The sequence below is a fragment of the Spodoptera frugiperda genome, chromosome 23 (genome assembly GCF_023101765.2).
Source record: "Spodoptera frugiperda isolate SF20-4 chromosome 23, AGI-APGP_CSIRO_Sfru_2.0, whole genome shotgun sequence".
Classification (NCBI taxonomy): Eukaryota; Metazoa; Arthropoda; class Insecta; order Lepidoptera; family Noctuidae; genus Spodoptera; species Spodoptera frugiperda.
In genome coordinates, this window is record NC_064234.1 from 5,452,924 (window position 1) to 5,475,713 (window position 22,790).

A 22,790-nucleotide genomic window follows, 5' to 3' on the forward strand; every position below is an offset into this window, starting at 1 on the left:
TTGGATTTTCTGGAGTACAATTTTATTCTGGAGTAAACAGAGTCTGGAATTGTGTCCAGTGTTTCTGAACTGAACATTACTGAACCTATTTTTGAGGGGAAAAATCATCCAATGACTTCTCCCGCCTTGGGCGAGACGAGAGGGAGCGCCAGACTCTTACTGACTAAAAATCACGCCGTTCCTGCTCCTCCTTTTCGAGCCGGAGCTCCGGTAACCCTGCTGGGTAGTCCGCATCTCCGAAATGTTACGGAACCTGGAAATATCCCCAGTATAGGCAATAGGCACATACCTTATTATAATATAGGTATAGGACTTGTAACATAACTGGTCCAAAATAGGTATTAAGCAAATTGAAAATGTTTACGTCTCCTTGCCTATGAGAGAATAAAAGACGTGCCATAACAGTATGTTCTTTAATAGTTTTCTTCCTAGCAATAAAAACGTATCATTTATCATTTCTGCTTATACTTTGTGATCATTATCAGTCCGAGGTTTGACATTGGGGGAGTTCCTATTGACATTAACGGTTACATTATGGGAACAATCAATCATGTCATAAAAAGTAGGGGTGGGATTTAATTATTTAAAAAATATCCTTGTTTTTGGTATTTGACATGATTTCAGAGATATTACATGCATAGGGTATATGATATAAGTGCCTTAATTCATTTGAATAACCCTAACAATATAAAGAGTGTATTACAAAAATAGTTTTCCATCGGTAACCTTAAGTGATACATTAGGGAGTCAATTAGATAATACTAAAGTTTTTAAAAGAGTTTAAATTTGTTTGGGCCAAACAGCCAATATTTTTGAGATTGAATAATTGATTTTGATTAAATAACTAAATAATTGACATTGATCTTGATATTAATGACGATAACAATTATTTTTCAGCGTAAGTATATTAAAAGTAGTATTATAAGAACATCGATCCCAATAAAGCTATTCCATTCTACTACTAAGTATATTTTAATAAGTCTATAAAAACCTTTGAAATTCGGACAAAGAGATCGTTCATACATTTAAATGCAATATTTCACGTCCGTATTATTTATTGAAAGCCCGGTCACGGTCTTTTGTGATGCAAATCATTTTCATGCGTCGCGACTCTTGTTACACTGCAAAAGTGAAAATGTTAAAAAAATATAAGCTAAACGGATCTTTATCAATTTCACAAACATTCACGGTACAATATATTTGTTTTATTTAAAGAAATATGGGTACAATTTTAATGCTTTCACACGAAAGAACGATTTCTTCTTTCCTTTCTTAAAAAAAAAACGTTGCCTTTTTTATATGAAAATCTCAGTGTGGGACTAGGATTTTTCTCGTACATCGTAGGTGCGTTTACAAACATACAAGTTCACATGACACCCAGACCTGAAACAACAATTTTGTGGTTCACACAAAGAGTTGCCTCGTGCGGGAATAGAACTCGCTACACTTTGCCCGGCAGCCGGCTACCCAGCCACTGTGCCAACCGCGCAGTCAAACTGATTTCAGGAGTTTGTATTACAACCGTCTTTTATAAACTGTTATAGATAAATCACAGTCACGAACACTAATTAACGAAATAGGAACAAGTGTCAGTAGAGCCTTCAGCGGCAGTCCTAGCCATGCAGTGGAGCGGAACAGTTGCCGAATTGCGGACACTGTTGTGACAGCTCTGCTTACCACAACAACATCTATTTCACGAAGTTGGCACACTTCACAGGGTTCACTGCACCTAATAAATAACTTGTCTAAACGCGTTAAATTATTTATCTCCATAACAGGCACCAATGCCGTTTGCATCTCGGAGGCTCGCAGGTCGCAGCTCGCAGCGTTCCCGGTATAGCTAATAGTCAATTGGACGTGCGAGCAGACCGTCCCGTCGGTAATTTGCATAAATTGATTGCACGCCACGGGCTGGCGTGGCGGACACGGGCGAGGTGTGCGCCGGCGCATGCCCGCCGCAGTCGCGCGCCCAACCCACCGACTGATACACGTTCACCCGTAATGCTTAATTACATCCTCGCTTGCCGTAATTGTCGGACAATTTAGCACTTTTCGATCTAATTGCTAATTTTCTATAACAAGTTGTCCAGTGTCGAGTCGGTCGCGGTCTCGTGCAGCCCGTGGCGATTGATGGCACCGCTTGTGACTTCCCGGCGTCCTGTGCGGTTATCTAGTGAATAACCCATGTTATAGTGATCTCGCCTGCAATACTGTGTCTAACTACTTTCCTCTAGTCAACCGTCGTCACAATGCGTCAGAGATACCAACTGAAGCAGAGACCGTACGTATACTTTACTTACGTGCACAACTAAAACAAAAGCTCGCTGCATACATTGACCGGTTGACCGCTTTTTTAGTGTGTTGTTATTTGTGACATTGAAATCCCATACGTGTGGTCGATCACAAATGCCTATATTGAATACAATGGCTAGAAAGTAACACAGATAATGCTAACAATGGCATTCCTTACGAGTGTTGATGCTGGCTTCGATAATAGTTACAACCAACAAGTGTTGAGCATTGTTTATAAAGCAGCCGTAATTAGGTAGTCAGGACGTTGTCTTATGCGCGAAAATAATGAGATGTCAGCAGGTTTTAATAGAAATCAGCGTTACAGTAAAGTTACAAGCAGTGAAGTTGTTGAATGTTTTGTAATAGGAAACGTTGTTTGACGGAAAACTTCGTCGAGTGTTCAAACAATAATTGTCTTGTTTCAAAGCAGAGCTGGCCCGTACACTGCGAGCTCAGTATTAGCACGGAAACTTGTGCCCGCAGTGGATCCTTGCAGCTTCGTTATACTTGTTTGTTCATTGTATGTATCTTTCTGTTTCAGGTAAGTGCTCGGAGACTTGATTGATAACGAGACGGTTTGTTTACACTGTCATTATTCGCCGCCGTGATTCCAGAGATAAGGCAGTTTATTACCATGACGCATTTCATAAGAAATTCGGCCAGTAATGTAGGTACTAGAATTTATACTTTTACTCTCTTTGGTAATGTTTCTTCAAGATTTAAGAGCGTGTCGATTAAATAGCCATTTTTATGAGCCTTTTACCTTGAATCCATTGAGAGATAAGGTTTTCTCTGAGGATATCATTATTAATGCTGGAAGCCGTGAACCCGAAAATCCCTTACTCAACATTTACAACGCCTGTGGGAACGTTGTATATATGTACTGCCGATGTAGGAGTATATGGACTTTGATGGTTTTAGATAATGCGGGTTGGGAATCGGTAGTGACTTAGAAATGTTTATTTTTCTCTCCACCCGTGACGTTAGGGGACCCAGAGAGAAGATATTACTTGAATTGAGAGTCGAAATAACACCCGAACTAGCTTTAGTTTTAGTTTTCAAGAGTTTATACGAAATTGGAATCAATTTGTTGATTGCATTAAGAGTTATTTTTGCACTTTAATACTCTGCATCAAAACCCATCTCATAAAATAATACGAGTCAGTTCTAAAAGGAGATATTGTACTCTAATGAATAAATTACATGATGTAACATGTATACGTCATGTACAATATCCGTACTATTGTATTATAAAGCATCTGATGCGTACAAAAATAGTTAGTTATTCGCATCAAGTGACCTTAATTGCTATGGTCGAATTTGGTCGTGCAGCCATTAAAATGTATGCTAGAGAAGTTACCTACACATAAATTAGAATAAATAAAATTGTCCTTGCTGTATTGGGTTGGTCCAGTGTGAGTTCACGTTAGTTTCATTCGAATGTAATTTCGGGTCTAAGTTTTTGACTGATTGTGCCAATTGGACTGGAGATAGACCCGGCAGTAAATTTATTTGTATGAAAATTGTGATAGTAAACACTTTTTTATTTTTTAATGGGAATAAAGGTAGAAAAAAACCCACAAAAACTTATATATCTTATCTACCTCGCACTTCAATATATCTTTATTTAAACAAAACATATTTATTTAATGTTACAAACAAAGACGTTTCAGCTGAAATATATCTACTTATCCTTGAGAAAAGTAAACAATAAACTCGACACTGCTCATTTTATTCATTAAATAAAACATTATACATAATATTTATTGTTTAATTAACAACAGAAATAAATAAAACTGTCATAAAACTGTTCTATTTTCAATTATAGAAGCAAAACTATGACCATAAAGCCTTAGACGATACGAATGATAGTTTTTATGGCTTTAATAGTTGTTGTTTATCTGGTTGATAAGGGCCATCCTACTTTATGGAGCTTGAGAGTCCGTAGTGATTATGTAATTGAGTATTCCTGTGTGTAACTCCTTGATTGCAGGATGTTTAGCAATCCGAACACGGCTTTGAACTGTCCTTTGTTGACAGCTAAATTCAGTTGATTCGAATTTGGAATTAAGATTTAAGATGGCGTCGTTATAGCTGTCAGTTGTGTAATTGGCATTATAGATATTTATAACACCTTGGTTATAAATATAATTTTTGGAATATGAATAATTAACTTAGGATTATTTTTTGACGGGGATTCAATGACTTCTTCCGCTTTGGGCTAAGTATTATTTGCCACAATTAAAAATATTTTTTCCTTTGTTGTTCCTATACTTCTCTGTGTAAGTAGGAACTTACTTCACACGGACAGGATTTTTTTTAATAATTCGTAAATATGATTGATGTCAATAAAATAGCAATCAATCCACAACCTAGTTTAAATACATAAAAAAGTTTAAATACAAACTAGGTTTCTTTTTCCAAAACCTACTAGATTACACAAAATCTGCATTATTATCTACAGAAGATCCTTTCATTCATTACGTATATAGAAAAAAACAAAAGTTTCGTTACAAAGTAGGTACTTAACGTAAATTAAGCGTAAACTCGATGCGGGCGACATCAATAAAAACTCCAAAACGAAAAGAAAGAACAGACCTAAAATGAATGAATTGTGTGAAATTGTAATTTCACTGGTCCCCTCCTGTACTTGAATCGAACCCGTGACCTTCCGCTGGGAGTCAAACCGTCACAAGGTTATTGTCACTTCCGTTTCTGATTGTTATGGTACTTGAAATATTTTTGATGAATGTGTATTACATTATAGTGTTTACTTATGAAAAAAAAACAAATTTGTTTTTATTTATTACTTGAACTATCATTAGGTATACAATCAAATATTAAAAATAGCAGGAGTAGGAACGGGGTAGATTTTAGTCAGTAAGAGTCTGGCACTATCCCTCTCGCCTCACGATGTTTTCCTTCACCGTTTTGTCAGTGGTGTCTAAATAATGTTAAAAACTACATATAAGTAACTCGGAAAAAGTTACATTAGTACTTACCGCTGGTAGGTTTTCGTACCATATTTATTTAGACTGCAAGAATTGATCAGCAGGTAAAGCAGAAGAATAAGGAGTTAAAGTACGCCATTCCACGACAGCTTTACCTAATTTTATATCCAACGCAACAATTACATAAACAGATAATAATCGTTCGGAATAAACCACGCAATGGAGCGCGTAACTGAAATTGTGAAACACAATACGCACCGCTTATCAATGTAGACATTTTGTCATTTCTATAGCTCTTATTGTTATAGTAAAAAAGACCATACTTTTTTATTTTCCTATGGATTAACTGTTTTGTCGGTCAAATTGTGGCAAACGTGACTGTTTCTTGAGACTTAAGTGTTGAGGTAATCAAATTGTTGATGGGATAATTTTTACAGTAATAACTAATTCTTTTAAGTAGCTAAAGTTGTTAAAAAGTTGGTCACTTTTAAGTAAATTAAAACACGGTTGATGCTCAACTCCTGACTATTGGCTCCAACCAAACTCGAAACCAGTTGAGTTAGAATTATTCAAATCGGACCAGTAGTTCCGGAGATTAGCGTGTTCAAACAAACAAACTCTTCAGCTTTATATAATAAGTAGAAGAAAGTAAATATATATATTTTATTCCAATCTTATGATACTATTTCCTATTTACCTTTCTAAAGGGCAGTCATTTCGAAATATTTGATAGTGTAGTAAAGGGAAGCGTGGGTCTGCGCATGCGCCGGTGGCTGCGAACAAGAATGCGGAATGGTTCGCAACAGTTGTCCGGTAAAAGGCTCGTTGTTAGCCATTAGGGCTGGTTGCAAGCGAGGCGTCGTTTTAATTGATATGTAAATTAAGCTCTACTAACTTGTTTTCATGTTGCCAAGTCTTGGTTGAAAATAATAAAAAACGTGGTTAAATTATAAGAGTGCTAGATTATTTAAGATTCTAGATTATTTTGTTATCAAAATTTAACTAGAGGCTTGCATTTTGTACCTAATTAATACATGAGTTCTGATAATCTAAAAAAAATATCTAATAATAAGTGGGTGCTTTAGTTGGACGTCTTCTTATATTTTTTTTAAGTCTTTGACTGGCAATAGAAAACTGTTGAAGGCCTCCGCTAACGTCGGTCACCGGTGACCACCACGACGTTCAATGTGTTAAAGAAAATTCTCACCCTGATTATTGTATTTTAAAAGTATTAAAACTATAAAATATGCAATATTTCATCAAATTCCTACTAACAAAGTACGTGTCCACAAAAACAAAATGCAAATTACTAATGTAACTCGATCAAAATCAATTCAAGTGTGAATAGTTCATTGTTGTAAAAAACTTCCGAACGTTCGGTTTGTTCACATCTAAGCAATTACCGCTAACGAACGACTGGTTTCGTATAAAACACTCTGACATATCAAAGTTACCGTGAAACCCGTTGATTGCCGGCTGTTTCAGCGAACCATTTCAATTGGATCATCATTATTAAAAACGTAACGTCACGCCTTTTTTTCCCCGAAGGGATGGGTGAACATTATAGCACGTAATGCCGCTGTACAATGTACATCCACTTTTCACCATAATATGTCTTACGTAATAGGGGGAAAGCCTATTACCATACAATGGGCACAATTTCAGACTCTGTACTTATACTGAGAAAATTTAAAAAATAAAAACTACATTAAAAACATCCATAGAGTTTACTGAGGTACCTAAAAACGTTTGAGCAACTCTTAAAACCGAAAATTAACTTAAAGCTTACAGGATACCGTATAAAATTGGGTTTTGTCCAAGAAATCATTATCATTGATGTGCAATTGACGTCTGTATTAGGTGATAACAGGGATGTTGACAACTGTATTCAAATTCAATCAGTATAAAATATCATAGCACTGCTAAAGAACAATGTCTATTAGTATATGAACAAAACATTGGTTTTTCACAAAAATGCAACAATCATAATAAATGAATCAGCAGCTTATATACTTATTGACAAATACAAAAATTGCAGCGAGTTTTTTTCGAGTTATTTCACTTTTTGCTAGAACAAACGTGTGTGAGTTGCAACAATGGTAGGTGTTACAATTTACCTAAGACAACATTTGGGACAAATTGCTACTATTGTGGGTTAGCAATTTTCTCGTACGCCGAGTGTAAAACTAGTTGAATGCGCGTAAATGCTCGTACGGCGTAAATAGTATGAGCACAGGTGTTTTGCGAGTAACAATTTTGTCTGTTATTCAATAACGTTGCACAATGAGACATACCTAGTTAGTTTTTTGAGGTACAGTTTGTCATTTTTATACGAGATTAAAGACTGAGATGGTCTGAGATTTCATGAATGATGTATTTTATTTACCTTAATTTGACTTTAAGTTTAGATATTGTGATAATGGCATGAGAATGGCTACCAAACTTCGAATAATTGTTAGCATTAAATACGTTTTCCGTGGACTACCTAGCGGATTTGCCGGGCCTCCAGCTCGAAGAGCAGAAGTAGGTTCAGGGTGGTTTTTTAGTCAATAAGGGTCTGATACTCCCTCTCACCTCGCCCAAGGCGGGAGTCATTGAATGGTTTACCCCCTTAAAAAAAACGTTAAATACGTTTGCAATGATTATTGTTTGTACATTATTTTTGAAGCATCTTTTGATACAAAGGTACATATATTCTTCAGCTACAATATTATTAAGGGCTATGTAAGTCATAACAGCCTACAGTCACACTCATTTATAATGATAATACAGTTTTTTTAACATACAGTACTTATAGCAAATAGCAATGCATTCTAATTGTTTGTTTACGTAGGTAGAGAACATTCCTACACACCTGTCCGTCTACCTATGATGCACCATGGAATCATGATGTGTGTTATTAATGATAATCATGAGCACCCGAGTCATGAATTCAATGCAGCTGTATTAACTACGCATTTACCTTCAATGTCATTGTGGTGCAGATCGTAATGCTATTGGACTTCATTATTCGTCCTTTGGTTAGATTAAATAAGTTTTATATAATACACAAAACAAATAATTGGAATGGCCATGTCAAATGCAACACCATTCGCTTTGCAAATTCTGTTAATGCATCTATTGGTCCTAAAGAACGTAAGAATTAAAAGATATATGATAATATTTTGACGATTTTCTTTTGCTTCAATACTTAATGAGGAATAATAATGAATTACCATTTACTGCCGTACTCAGAGTAATTTAATGATAACTTAAAATATTCCTTAGTAATGATTTTGTATGGAAAACAATTACTGGTTTAAATAACCGATAATTGCTGAATATGTTGGTAAGTTATATTGCAAACAGATTTAAATTGTACAAGGTCCACAATTATAAGACCTTTATTAATGTTTATCTCTATTTAGAAACGTACCACAAGAACAGACGTGCTAGCAACCACTACACATCAGACGTCTTAAGAACTTTCCATTAAAGTGTCAACAGCAGCAGAATAATCCGTAATAGGCAATTTTCTTCTTATATAAGAAAGGAAAAGTTAACGAGCATTTTTATTACTCACTCAAAAACCTCTTCTAGTTCTCATTGCTTGCCATTAAGACGCTAGCGGGAAAGCCTTAATTTCTAGGAATGGGAGCAAACACGTCATTTCTATTTATAAAACGTACCTAGTAATGCCTTCACATGATATTTCAAATCAATATATCTCCTAAAATATTTGTGTCTTTAACATAATAAAAAATAAATGTCTAATGTTTAAAAATTATCTACAAGACGGACTTTAAAAAAAAAGTCATCTACCCTGTTCCAGTAAACTATAGTACGGTTTTATTTTGTTTGAGGACTTTGCGTTTTGTTTTTTTTTTCGGAGTACAAAGTTCAGTGTGTAAATCTAATTTGTGTTCCACGGAGCTACGTATATAGTTGGATAGTTAGGTGGAGGCGTGTAGCTCTTCCGCGAGAGCCCTTGTTCGGATGCTCGGCAGAAGTTACTTTAGTTTAATTACTTCGTGTTCATGTTCATATTATGTAACGTTTCGGCTTGTTTATCTTGTATGAGGGTATGTTTAATGGATGTGATGTACTGTGTAGATTTAATTTGTTCTTTTGCTATGTTTTATTAGGTAACGTGTAATTAGTACTGTGAGTTTCGGATTGAAACATAATATGTAACCTACAAATACATCACCATTTTGGTCTGTTTTTACATATAAAATATCAACTTACACTTAGCTGTCCATATAGACGTTTGAAGCTAAGAAAGTACTCTTATTTGAATATCTCCTTTTTCCTTATTCCAAAGGTATGATATCTTTCGAGTAAGAAACATACTGTACATTTGTTTGCACAGCCATCTATCCATTTATACCAAACACACAGTAATTTGACTTTGATAGTGCCTCTGGAGGTGCAATTAGATACTGATGACACCTATGAACCGGTCGACTGCACACTGAACAGTCTGTCCCAAACGCGGATATCCTTGATGACTGGACCGACAATCTCTTCATAGTATGAACTTATAATCATGTTAAGTCATGTATGCAAATTAGTTTTAGCATAAAAAAATTATTATAGGTAATTAGCGAGCTTAAAGGCAGGTTGCAGGTGTCAATGGGTTGTACCATGAAGCAAATACAAAGAGGAGATGTCATAATTGGATTTCCCTTTAACATGCGTGGCACTTTACGGGGAGCGCAGGACGTTACAAACCATGCCCCTCTCACTTTTTCATCATGCATTCCTATACTACAAAAACGTTGCCAATTGTCTACATTTTAATATGTCACTTTCTGAGCGCTTTAACTTATCTACGCCTTTTTTATAATTGGTGTCATTGGCAGGACCGTGTTTTGTCACAGTGTACAATCACATTATGGCATCTCCTCATTGCTTCATGGGATGCCCTAATCTCCAACATCAGGTGATCCATCTGTTGGTTTATTTTCTAAAAAACTTAACACTATTGAGCATCAAAAGAGCATCACAATAGAATAACTTTGAACCACACAGGTCAGCACAAATTACAATACAGATAACTTAAATTTAATTTCAATAATGAATTCGACAACATATTTAAGAATATATTTGTCTTCGAAACAAGATAACGTAAGCAAATAGATAGATAGATAATATCTGAATATTTTCATTGTGATATTGGTAATCGCGGTATGCAAGTTGTTCGTTGAACAATCGACTACATTCAAGGTGTACCGGTGAACGCAGGAAGAATGTAGTCGGTTAATGAATTACGTTTTGTATGTTGTTTTGCCTTGCCAATGCCGATTTCGAATCGAATTTTTTAATACCGTATAGGCCACCAGATACGTAATAAAATTGTTATTTGATTATTGTACTCAAATATAATATAGACATTCACATAATATTTTGTTGGAAGAAATGTGTTTTGTCTATTCAATTTTATCTTTTCTTATTTTAAGATTTTTTTTTTTATAAGTGTGGTAAAGCCTTACTGCGGCACGAATGGGCCGGCTCGACCTTAGTGATACCACGGCCTCACCGAAAACCGACGTGAAACAACGTTTGCGTTGTGTTTCGTTGTGTGAGTGAGGTTACCGGAGGCCGAATTCCCAATCTTCTCAATCCCCGATTCCCCAAAAACCCTTAAATACCTACCTAACCCCCAAAACGTACTTGTAACGGCTCTGGTGTTTCAAGTGTCCATGGGCGGCGGCAAGCTTACCATCTCGTTTACCAGTGTTCCATAAAAAAAGATTCTTTGGTGCTTCATGTTGTAAATATCTTAATCACGCTGCAGACATGATTTAGCATTTTAGTATATGTTGTTACGGTGAACTACCTAAACAAATAACTGCTGACAAATTACCAGTGTTTACAGAAATGACGCAAATTCATGTCATCAAGCAGGTGAAGCGTAAGTGGCTATAATTTCGACAATGATTCGTTACTTTAGATCTTATGAGAATAAATATTACAATCGAAATATGAACAATATTTTGTAAGGTCATGATAAATATTTGTGCACTTTTGATTGTAAAATTGTGTTACGAAACGCACTTAAAGTAATAATAATCGAACTAGGTATCTTTATTACTTTGTAACAATTATCGGATCCAAAAATTAATATTTACTTTTGTATGGGATCCGTATTCATAGCTGAGGCAGCAACGTATATACCTACCTGTGTATAGAATAAACACTACCTCAGTGTGAGTATTAAATAAACAGATCATGACTATGCATTAATACACCATACTCGATGGTTGCGTGACATACCCATTTCGCTCTTTGGCACATTGATCAGTCTTTTTGTTTCCTTATGTGAAGCGATTACATTACTGCATTGTGTGCGCTGTATCTCCGCTGTTGCACGTTGGCTAATTCCTGGACAGCGATAAAGGTCAGCATCTAATCGTAGGCACTCTCGTGTACGATGATTTGCGACCGAGTGTGCGGACTCTTGCGCAACCATCCCGCACTACGAATCTGCTAGACGTGTCTACTTTAATTGGCTATAAAGTGCGGAATGTCGGAATATTACTACCAGTGCCTAAGTGGCTAAATCTCTGACGTTTATAGGGCTTACACAGAACTCTAGCATTATGTGCGGTACGTAAATGGTTCTACATATTGTAAAGCGTTCGTTTTGAGCGTGTCTGATAGGCGCATGTCTAATGTAATGGCTATTGGCGGTCTGCATGCGTCTGTGGCGTGGCTTCGTGTGCTCGTGTACTGGTAATGACGCCCGGGGAAGGGTTCAAGACTTGCTCAATTATTATTTACTTACAACACCTCAATTAGCGACCGTTGTTCTGCAATGTTCAACGTATTGTTACAAGCCCCGCACGAACAATTTCGGGGTACTTCGCTAAAGTTGAGCGTGCAAACATGTGCAACTAGTTGTTACCTAAGTTTAGTATAGAGCATCCTTCACACTGAGCTTTGGAAATACACCGAGAGCATAGTATTTGAAATCCAATACAGCACATACAAAGGTATATAAATTGACTTGTGAGGGAGGATCCCTCTCGACAAACTCAATTATGATTGACCCTTGATCTCGGCGGAGAGGAGTCAACCGAACGTGTCCTATAAGCATTTATGTTAACCGTATGGTACTTATTGGGAGAGGACAATTATGTCGATGGAGGTACTTCTCATGATGATCCTGTTAAAGTGATGTCGAATATTGAAAGCATTACAATCTATTTTGTATCTACGTTAAGTTATAAAATGAAGATTTTTATGACGGGACGTTGAAGTAAACTGTAGATGTAGTTGAATGAAAAATTAAAATATAAAAACATTTTCTCTCCAAGTTTAATCCAAGTACATTCGCCTTTAACAAGTCTGCATAGTCGCCCACTTTTATAAAAGGCAGAATTTTGAATAGTGCTTTCCCAGAAGAAAATAGCTCGCGGCTTTGTTAGTGGCGAAGCTTAAAAGTGCAAATTAAATTTCTCCAGGGCATCAAAGGCCGGGCCGGCTTATCTAAATTGCATGACATCAGGTTTTCATGAATAATAGACTACAGGATGCGGGAAAACATCGAGATTTCAGCGATTTTCATAATTTATGGTTACGAGTTGTGAGATATAGTCGTATGTGACTATAGCGTGAGGTTCTACGGTATCTAGGTGTATAGTGACGTGAGTTACTTGAGAACCTTTGGAGATTTGGGGACTTAGATACAAAAAAATAAAAGCAAACCTGTCGTGTTAGTGTTGTAGAGACCAAATTCTTTTGTATTTGGCTTCAATAACCACATAAAACGCTACGTAGGTGCACATAATTAATTAATGTAACACCTAATAATAAATTTCATACGCCCACAGATTATTAAATGCATACTTTGCAAGATACTTTACACCCACATAGTGACAACAGAGTATAAATTCTAAAATGTCGCGTCACATAGTTTCGCTTTTCAAACTTTCATTTTCAAATTCCTCTTTTAGTTTGCTTGAATTTATTTGCGCTACAATAGCGGAACGGCCTTCAAGGCACAGTTTATTTATAAATCACGATTAGAGTAGTTACAATTGAAATTATTTAAGCGTTAACTAACTACACAGCTTTGTGTGGTAATGACAAGAGTACTTCGCATATTCAATATGGCAATAGACTTACCCCCTATTATATGGGACTAACAACATAAATAGTGAAAAAAGGGTGTACACAGTGGCATTACGTGCCATAATGTGCACCTCTGCCAAACCCTTCGGGGATTAAAGGTGTGACGATATGTATGTATGTATGTTCATTAAAATTCGTCACCACTCCTTCTCTTCTTGAAGGTGTCTTAAGAACTGACTAACTACACATTGGACAGAGACTCGGACTGGGTAGCAGCATTCTCAGGACACGTGAACCTTTCAAATTGAGAATTCCAATTCTGGAGATTATCCTGAGCTGCAAATTGTCTAGCAGGTTACCGGCTCCGTCTAAAAGCAGGAGTAGGAGCGGGGTGGTATTTACTCAGTAAGAGTCTGTCACTCCCTCGCGCCTCACCCAAGGCGGGATAAGTCATTGAATGATTTTTTTTAGTAAAAGTTTTCAAGATTGAACATATCTATATATACCTTATTAGAAAAGAAAATAAGAAAAGTATGATTTTCCATGCTGAATGTTAACAATCGTATTTTCCTAATTGGGTTAAAATGTATAACATCTTAATCAGCAGGTCATCGTCCTTAGTTTCACTTTCATGAGGTATCAGAGCGTTGCCATGGTGACGATGGCTACGGCCTGTGCGTACCGTAATTACGTAAATGCCATACTATGTACTCCCAGTTTCACTTTCCAAGAAATAAGCACTCTTTACAAGTTGTGCTCGTCATGTCCCGTTGCTATGCTTGTATGTAAAGTTGATGACTTTGAGCTTGACTTATGGTAGATTGCTTTGTACTTAAATCTCATGATGATTTTCGTTTTAATTTGTGAGAATAGAATTGCTCAAACATTCTTATATGATGGTGATATTATAATGTGTCGCTGTTTCTACACTCTCGCATGGAATAACTATTTGTGTAATCCATAGATTTTTGTATCGAGTCTGGATGTAATGTGTTTGAGAGGAGAAAACCTAGCGTAAAGCAGCGATATTTTTACAGCTTTATTTTTAAAAAACCTGTCAAAGCAGGTGATTCTTGATATACGAATAATTTTCTAAAAGGAACTGGTATTTATAACAAATAAATAAACTTATATTAAACCAGTTAAAAGTTGAACCTCCTAACTCATCTCCACTAATTAACAAAACTGAGTTAGATAACACGAAACGTAGTTAACCTTAACTAATTGTTAAACGTAAAGCGTACGTTATTGTTATCGAGTTTGTAGTCAATTTTACATAACTCCTTAACTCCTTTTAACGATAAACTTAGTCATTTTGCTGCTTTTTGTCTCCAAATTCTGTTTAAAACACATTTTTGGTCAAATAGACGTGTTTACTGTCTTATTCGGCCGTTTGGTCATAATTAAGAGTTTCGAGTCTTGAGTTCGGGCAAGCCTTATTTTAGTTTTTCGATATTAAATTTTTTTTTTGTTGGTAATGTTACGGAGATTGGAATTATTATTAGAGACAATTATTATTACAACATACTCTAGTAAAGTAAATGTGACTTTGCATATCGTGCATTTTCGCCTATCCTTCGGAAAAAAAACGATACATTGTATAACTAGAATCCAGAATGAAAAATACCAACTTTATAACTGATTCAGAAGCAAATTGTATTCAATCCAGTTAACTGAGTGCATGTGCAGACATTTTCATCGCTACATAGTTATTGTATAACATAGAGCTTGCATATGTAAGCTGAAACATAACTTGGAATATAGATATAAAGTGGAGATGCGAACGTGTTTGGCAATCACGTCTAGGGTTTAACAAAATATGTGTGTAAGGGTGTGGTTTGCTGCACAAGCGGTAGCGAATAGCGTATTTTTAATGCGAAAACTGTATTTGCTTTCTTATTTCTTTTTTTACCTGGGAATTGGGCGCGTTCTGAATCTAGTGCATTTTTCCGACCTTTCTGAGGTTGTGAATTCAACCAGTGTACCAAAAGTCATTGGTAGCTTTTCCTTAGCAGAAGGCATCGTATAGAAAATCTTCTTGATTATAAGCATATTAAAATTATTCTTTCGCTTTACTTCTGACACTCGTCCAGAGAAACACAAAGTAGGCGTAACATATAATATAGTTCAACCTTATTTACACATAATTTTCTCTAGTAAGCCGTCATGGGGAAAAGCAAATATGTAATGTACAGATTTTCCAACGATGTATGTCGTTTCCTGTGTTAGTCTTCTTACCAGTGTTATACTTCTTATACATGTCCGTAATAACAAAACATAGAGATACTTTTTCTATACATTTTCTCATAACTTTCCTCTCACATCCGTACGTGCATTCTGCAGTAATTCTCAAAATAATCCCTTTGATCTGTAATATAAAGACCATTCGGAGACTTGGTGAGGTCAGTGACTGCTTGCGCCACTATTATAGTGTTATCAAACCTTTTATTGTTCGGTAACATTGATACGATACGATCGTGACCGGGCATTGCGTTGACCAGAGAAAGGCAATCACGATGTCTTAATTTCTTTGAAAAAGTTGATTATCTGTTCGTATCTGTTTTAAACGGTCTTTCATTCTGAATACTGTTTTTAATTTTAATATTCTTTGCAAAGTTGTTGTAATTTATGATTTCATGACAATTTTCGTTTGATAGCTTTTAATGTAGACTTAATAGGTGTATGATTAGGATTTTATTTGATTGCTTTGCCACTTTTAGAGCATTGAGCTCTTGTTATTTATGACATGTCGTATACAGGGTGTAAATGGAACGCTCCCACACGCTGCAAGGTATTGAAAAAAACGTCAAAAAAAAAGGAATTTAATATTTATTTTATGTAATAATAGTTGTAATCTAACTGCTTAAAGCTGATGTTGCTTGATAACACGAAAACTTAAACGATTAAAATTATAAAAACAAAAAAAATGGTAGCATTTTTGCAAGCGTATACAACCTATTGGTGATTAGAACCCACGTTTTGACGACCGGTAATTACCAGTACCTGCCTCATTATTAAAAAAATGCAAGTATGTGCCCTAGAAAGTATTTTCTCTTAAAGTTCGAGGACGTAGCCCACATGGATATGAACAGGTTGCAAACAATGGCAGGTCCCACCCACATCGCCTGCAGTGTTGCAATTCGGACATCTGTCACGAATCGTTGATGTATGCGTCGGTGCACCATCAAGTTATACAAAACCAGTTTAGCATGGACTCGTTTTCTATAGGTATTCTACACTTTCAAAGGTCAGCTTATATTGGGTGTGTATAGCTACATGTGCAGTCGTGTGTACGTGTGTCCACGATGGACGATGATGAGGACTTATCTTCACACATCTGGGCCAACGACACTACTTTGGCAATCCGCGTTTTATTGCAAAATGTCTCCATTCATAAGATTGATGCATTATGTGATTATTTCTTTTTAATATGTTGTACTTAATAACCAAAACTACAACATGTCTTTAGTATTTGGCTGTTACGCAAAATAGCAACTTCAAAAGTTCTCTAAACTCTGGAAAATATTAAACAAGTCTGTCCAAATCAAAAATAAACTCTACTATTATTGAAACAAGACGCATAATTACACTTGAAATCTGAGGAAGACATTATACAAACACAATTTACATGTAAGACAACTGTTACCATGTATTTAAGTAACAAAATCTCAACAAAACCTTGGTCTAATTAGTCGCAACTACGTCAAAACTAAACTAAATGTACTAAAACCCTTTTTAAACACATCAGTTATCTCGAAGGCCGTTCATTATCAGTGTCACGACGGTCCTTATCACAGAATCTGTGTGCGAAACATGACCTTGTATTATTAGTTATCATCACTAAGGAAGTTTTTCTTGTTTGCAAAGTGTACAATTTTGATTGATCACCTCAGAATATAAGTGATAGATGGATCTCGTCTCGTGTTTTCCATAGCGTTCTAACGAAATCTTTTGTCGATTTTACGTATGAATAAATATTTTCGTTGATTTCATTTCGATTTATCTTGTTGTGTTTATGTGTGTAAGTGAGTGAGGGTTTTCCTATACTCCGATCAGCCAGATTTTGTTTTGTAGATTGACCTATAAAATTACCTACCTGTTTTTTAGTAATACATACTTATGGTACTTGAAGCTGCGATGTTCTTCATTGTTTATCTATGTAAGCCATGAAAGGCTTTGAAATATTTCCCTGTTTATAATTTTCTGTCTTCGTTTAACTCGTGATTTATATTTAAATTTCTCAGTACATTCCTCTATCCTTCCCAAGCATTTAAACAGCCTAAATTACTACAACATGACATTATAATTTATGCTTCTATTTGAATAAGGTTTTATCTCATTTCAAGACTATAAATCTTCATGATAGCACGTCTAAATAAATCAACAACCTGCTACAAACTTGGGAGAAACTATAATTTTATTATAATAATAAATAACTGGACGTGTTTCGCTATCAGTGCTAATTATTTATTCGGAATTGGCTATTTCTTATGTTGGTTGCCTACCTAGGTATACATTATTGTTGATATTGAAACTTTGACACAATATACATTGAGTTGCAGATTTTTTTATTTAAATGTTTATTTTTGACGATTAATTATTGTATTGTTGGTCTGAATCGATTTTGTTTAAAGATTAGGTTCAGGTTCTATCTTTAGCCAATCCACAGCTGTGTTCTGCCTAAAGGGTTACCGGGGTTCCGGCTCGAAAAGCAGGAGTAAGAAACGGGGTGGTTTTTACTCGCACCTCGCCCAAAGCGGGTAAAGTTATTGGTTAATTCACCTCCTGTTAAAAAACATAGAACCTTCTATTAGTTCGGGAAATGGTATATTAATTTCGATTTTTATGCAGTAAAAACGATTCTGAATCTGTACGGAATAGTTAAACTTTTGGCAATTGGTAGGGCTACGGGGAATAACGGGTTTATACTTCAAACTCGAGTAAGTACCAACAACAATACAATCCATGACAACTGCTAACCACATTCCCTTCACCATCGATGGAGGTATGCCAGTGAAAGATTCCCGTGTCGCTTCGTCTTGCTCGGAATACTAAGCAGGTGTCCTACTGCGCATGCGTGTATTGAACTTATACGTACGTAGACGCACAATAAAATTGGGCATAGTCATTTAATAGATTTTCGACATTACGCTTTAAGGGATACAGTTCAAATTCGATTAATGGTAGATTGGTATAGCTTGAAGTGCTTTTGTCTTTACTGGGAATTGAATATGTGGTTCAGAAGCGATTGGGTGCCAGTTTTGATACTTAAGTACGTACTTATTGAGGGCAAGAAATAGGTTTCCTATTGAACTAGGTATAGAAAAGTAATTTCGATTTGTAATGTAGGTTATTTAGTACGATCTTTCTGTGTTTTGAGGTCGATAAATTAGGTTACAGGTTAATGATTTAGGGTTTGAATTACTGGTATTTGTGCTTCAGAACCCTTTAACGGTGATATTACTGCAATGCTATCAATACATCGTATACTCGAGCTGGGCATCTTCCTCGCACAGCTACTTTGCGGCGGCGCATCTTCATAGCACATCTTACTCGCACCGCTACATAGCTTAGTATCAGTGGAAACGGTTACATAGTTTCACAGCTTAGCTATTACATCTTCGTAGCATAGCTACATAGCAGATCTCTGATGGTAAACCAACCTTAGACACATAGACAATCCAATATCACATACAACCATAAAAATAACAAAATAAAGACATTGGCTCCACAATCCTCATTCATACATTCAGATCATGTCAAAAGCCTTCAGTTATTTACCATTGTATTGAGACCACTAAGGAAATAATCAAATTCTGAGTGAACACGAAATAGTTCATTTACATTCGAAATTATGGCCTACGTGCTAATAGGTACCGTTAGTATGGTTCTTCAAATCGTCCAAACAAGTATGTCAATTTGTTTAGAAGATGTTTTTTGAATATTATATTTATGATATGTAAAATTGGATAAAGGGAGGTTCTTAGTAATTATCCTGCTTCTTGTACCTTTTTGAGGGGGGAAATCATCCAATTACTTCTGTCAGACAGTCAGACTTACTGACTAAAAACGACCGGTAATCCGCTAGGCAGTCCGCAGCTCTGAATCAAGACCTACTGTGACTATCCTACAAGTATTGTTTTAACCAAGAAAAAAATATGATGGATGGTTTGTTCCTCATCGGAAAACCTTTTGATTTGATTTCAAGTAACATTCGACAGTGCTCCAGGGACACTTTGAGGGAGACATTCTTCGCCAGCATTGCTTATTTATAGATCAAAGAATAACATTACTATGAAACTACATATTATAGTGCTGCCTATATGCCTGCAAAAGCGCTACAATCAGTAGCTAACGGACCGCCTGATGGGCAAATAGTCACTGTAACAAACATAATACATACGTCACTGTACATATGGTACTGTAACATAATACATACGTCACTATACATATGCATTAATATATGTACTTATAACTATGTATATACGGTATCACCAGTACACAGCCTTCGAGAGCAGTAGGTTACAAACTGATTAGCAGCCCATTATAAGTCCTTTGCTTAGCACTTTGCACCTTAACTTAATATTCTTGCACTACATACATATGTAGATACCTATTTATGTTTGTATAGTACGTCGGAGAAGGAAAATGACTCTATCTATACTGAAATCTAGATTTTTTTTATTATAACGCCTTTAATCCCCGAAGAGGTAGGCAGAGGTACACATTATGGCACATAATGCCAATGTACACCCACATTTCACAATTTATGTTCCAGACTCCGTGCTACCATTGACTAAAAACCACCCCGTTAATACAGCGCTTTTCGACCCGGGAATCGGTAAACCCTTGTCCGGCAGTCGTACGCACCACTCCTTGTAGTCCGCAAGTCAACTGAAATAGTAAGAAAATACAAGTCATAGCTTACTTGAATAGTGGTACTATCAATACAGGAAATAAGATCTAGTTTCCATCAATCATATTTAAACATAGCTTGTTTGAAATACATAAATGATCCGTTCCGAATTAAAACGGTTAATGGTTTATTAAATATAGGTTATGGAAGGCAGTTACCTGTCGCTCCACATTTTGATATTAAGACTCCTTCGTTATGAAACTTGGAAAGTACACTTACGCCAACTAGCTTTAATAAAACTTTTTTTTTTTAATATGAAAGGCAGGAGAGTCAGTCTTGTTTTTTAAAGGGAAGATCTTTAAATTTTCTTGTAATATTGATATAACCGCTTTTTGCTAGATACATGAGAACTTACATACGATACATATACCAAATTAACTTTTTTATTACTTGTGTCAGTCTGTTTGTTCCGGGTAACTTCTGAAATGGCTGGACTGATTTTGACAGGACTTTTATTTTGAGGTAGCTGATTGATTGATGATTACTAATGAGTAACTTAGGCTAGTTTTATTTTAGAAAATGAAGCCACTAATAAGTCTATAATTCACGCAAAAGAAACTGCGGATGTTAGCTGGTATGCTATAAAGAGTTTTCAGACAGTTTACACAGTATTTTTGTTGTATAAAACAGGTAAAATTATTATCAGTAAGTTACACGGTTAGTTTTAACACCTTTAATTATGTCGTTTAATCACATTTTATTGCTTGTTTGTCGTCGCATTGCCACTGAGTGACGCAACTGTTTAAATATAACTGATACCATTTTACATAGACATACATACATACATTCTCTTCATATATTTGTGTATGTACAAGTACATGTAAAACTACTTAAATTAGTCCAAAAGTTAAAACTGCTGAAGTTTGCAGACAAATTAACACATTTATAAGAATTAAAATGTAATAATGTTAAGTAAAACTTGTTACTTAAGTTATTCACGAAATTTATGCTGTAGGTAATTAAAATAAAGTAATTGCTATGACATTTAAATAAAACCTTTTTCAGAATCTTTCGTCAACTTCTTTTAATGTATCTTAATAAAATAAAAATGCTTCGTGCAATGCATTGGGGCAATGAAACAAGTTCAAACTTTATCTGGAAATATTGGTATCAATTGGATTACTAAACTAATTATGAGGACATCATGATATTAACTTATTCCTCAAAGAGCTTGGCATTGATTGAATAATGAAATGTCTACGTTTCATTGACTATTTTAATAAAAAACTACTTACCTAGCAAGCGGAAGTTGGCCAAATACATGTCGATTTTAAGTTAATATCTTTTTTAATATACATCCAGAAAACATAAATCACATCTAATCGATGCATCGACTAGACTGAAGAATCATAGAGTAATTACCACGAAGGTGTAAATAGCTCATTGAACAATATTCTCACATGGTGTAATTACGTGTCGGTTCCAAGTAACATAGGAAGTGGAAAGTTATTGTTCGATATTCCCATACATTATCACAAAAAGTCACTATTTACACAGAATGAATGTTGAACATCGATCGCAATATGTACGCAGCAAATCGCTATGGGAAATTATTACTTTAATAAGTAGGTACCTACTTATACTCTTTTATGATACGTAATTTGTCGGAATATTTTAGAATGATCTGGCTAATAGGATCAAGTCCAACTAAGAAGGTTTGCAATCAGATTTTTTCGTTACTATTTTACTAGGAACATTACACTTCTGAATTAACAGAGGTAGATTTGCAACCAGGTAATTTGATGGTCATTGGGGAATGCCTATATATTTAAGTGGCTAATAGGTACGATAAAGAATATGATGATGGTGAAAATTTCAGGACCATCACTAATAAAATCTCCTAACAACTTAATTAATAAGAACTCCTGAAACATTAGAATCATACTCTTATTAAATCACACTCGACACCACAAAACCAACGAGCCAGATAAAATATCCGTCTAAAAACTATAACGTCATATTAGAAGGTACCAGCTATAAGGTTTCAAATCCACACCCTTACACTTAAGAACCGACCTTAGTTTCACATTTCACACTACATCCCATTTAAGACAACAAAAAAACATACATTCGACTATAACGGCCTGTTTATACGCATCAATGATTCTAAGGGCTCGTGCAGACGAAGAACAAATGTCAAAAATCAACTCAAGATTGTGAAAAAGCTTTACTAGGAACTTGGGTTAACTGCATCATGAGGATAAGGTTCGATTTTTGTGTAGTTATAGTGCGTAAGTAAAATAAATTATTACGCTCTTCTGGCTGTTCTCGATGTTATAAAAATCAATTATACAATACAATACATATTAATAAGAGGACAGATAAAAATAAAAACATCCCATTTTTAAAATTAATGTCAGTAATTATAAAAGTCCAAATAATCAATTCCTTTTTTTCGCGTAAAGCATTTTTTTCATGCGTTACAAAGTTGGCAGCAACTTTAAAAAAATTAACGTCATCAAGAGCCCCCAAAAAAATTAACGACATCAAGGGCCCCCAATCATGGGCTCGTTGTTATAGAATCGACAAGTCTTATATCTGAGGCTTGAGAGACAGCAGATAGCCTCATTGGA

At 35.5% G+C, this 22,790-nt stretch overlaps 1 protein-coding gene across 8 annotated transcripts in view; it reads left to right on the plus strand.

The window, feature by feature from the left end:
- Positions 1–22,790, plus strand: part of LOC118266706 (transmembrane ascorbate-dependent reductase CYB561) — an 88,915-nt gene that overhangs the window by 41,862 nt on the left and 24,263 nt on the right. The window contains exon 1 of one of the 8 annotated variants that reach the window (XM_050703345.1): positions 1,901–2,281. The exons of 6 other annotated variants lie outside the window; for them this stretch is intronic. In XM_050703345.1, coding sequence (XP_050559302.1) covers positions 2,250–2,281 — 32 coding nt within the window. In that variant the 5' untranslated portion in view covers positions 1,901–2,249. Of the gene's footprint in view, positions 1–1,900; positions 2,282–22,790 lie in introns of those variants that run through there. One more of the 8 variants, XM_035580210.2, reaches the window with a different exon arrangement.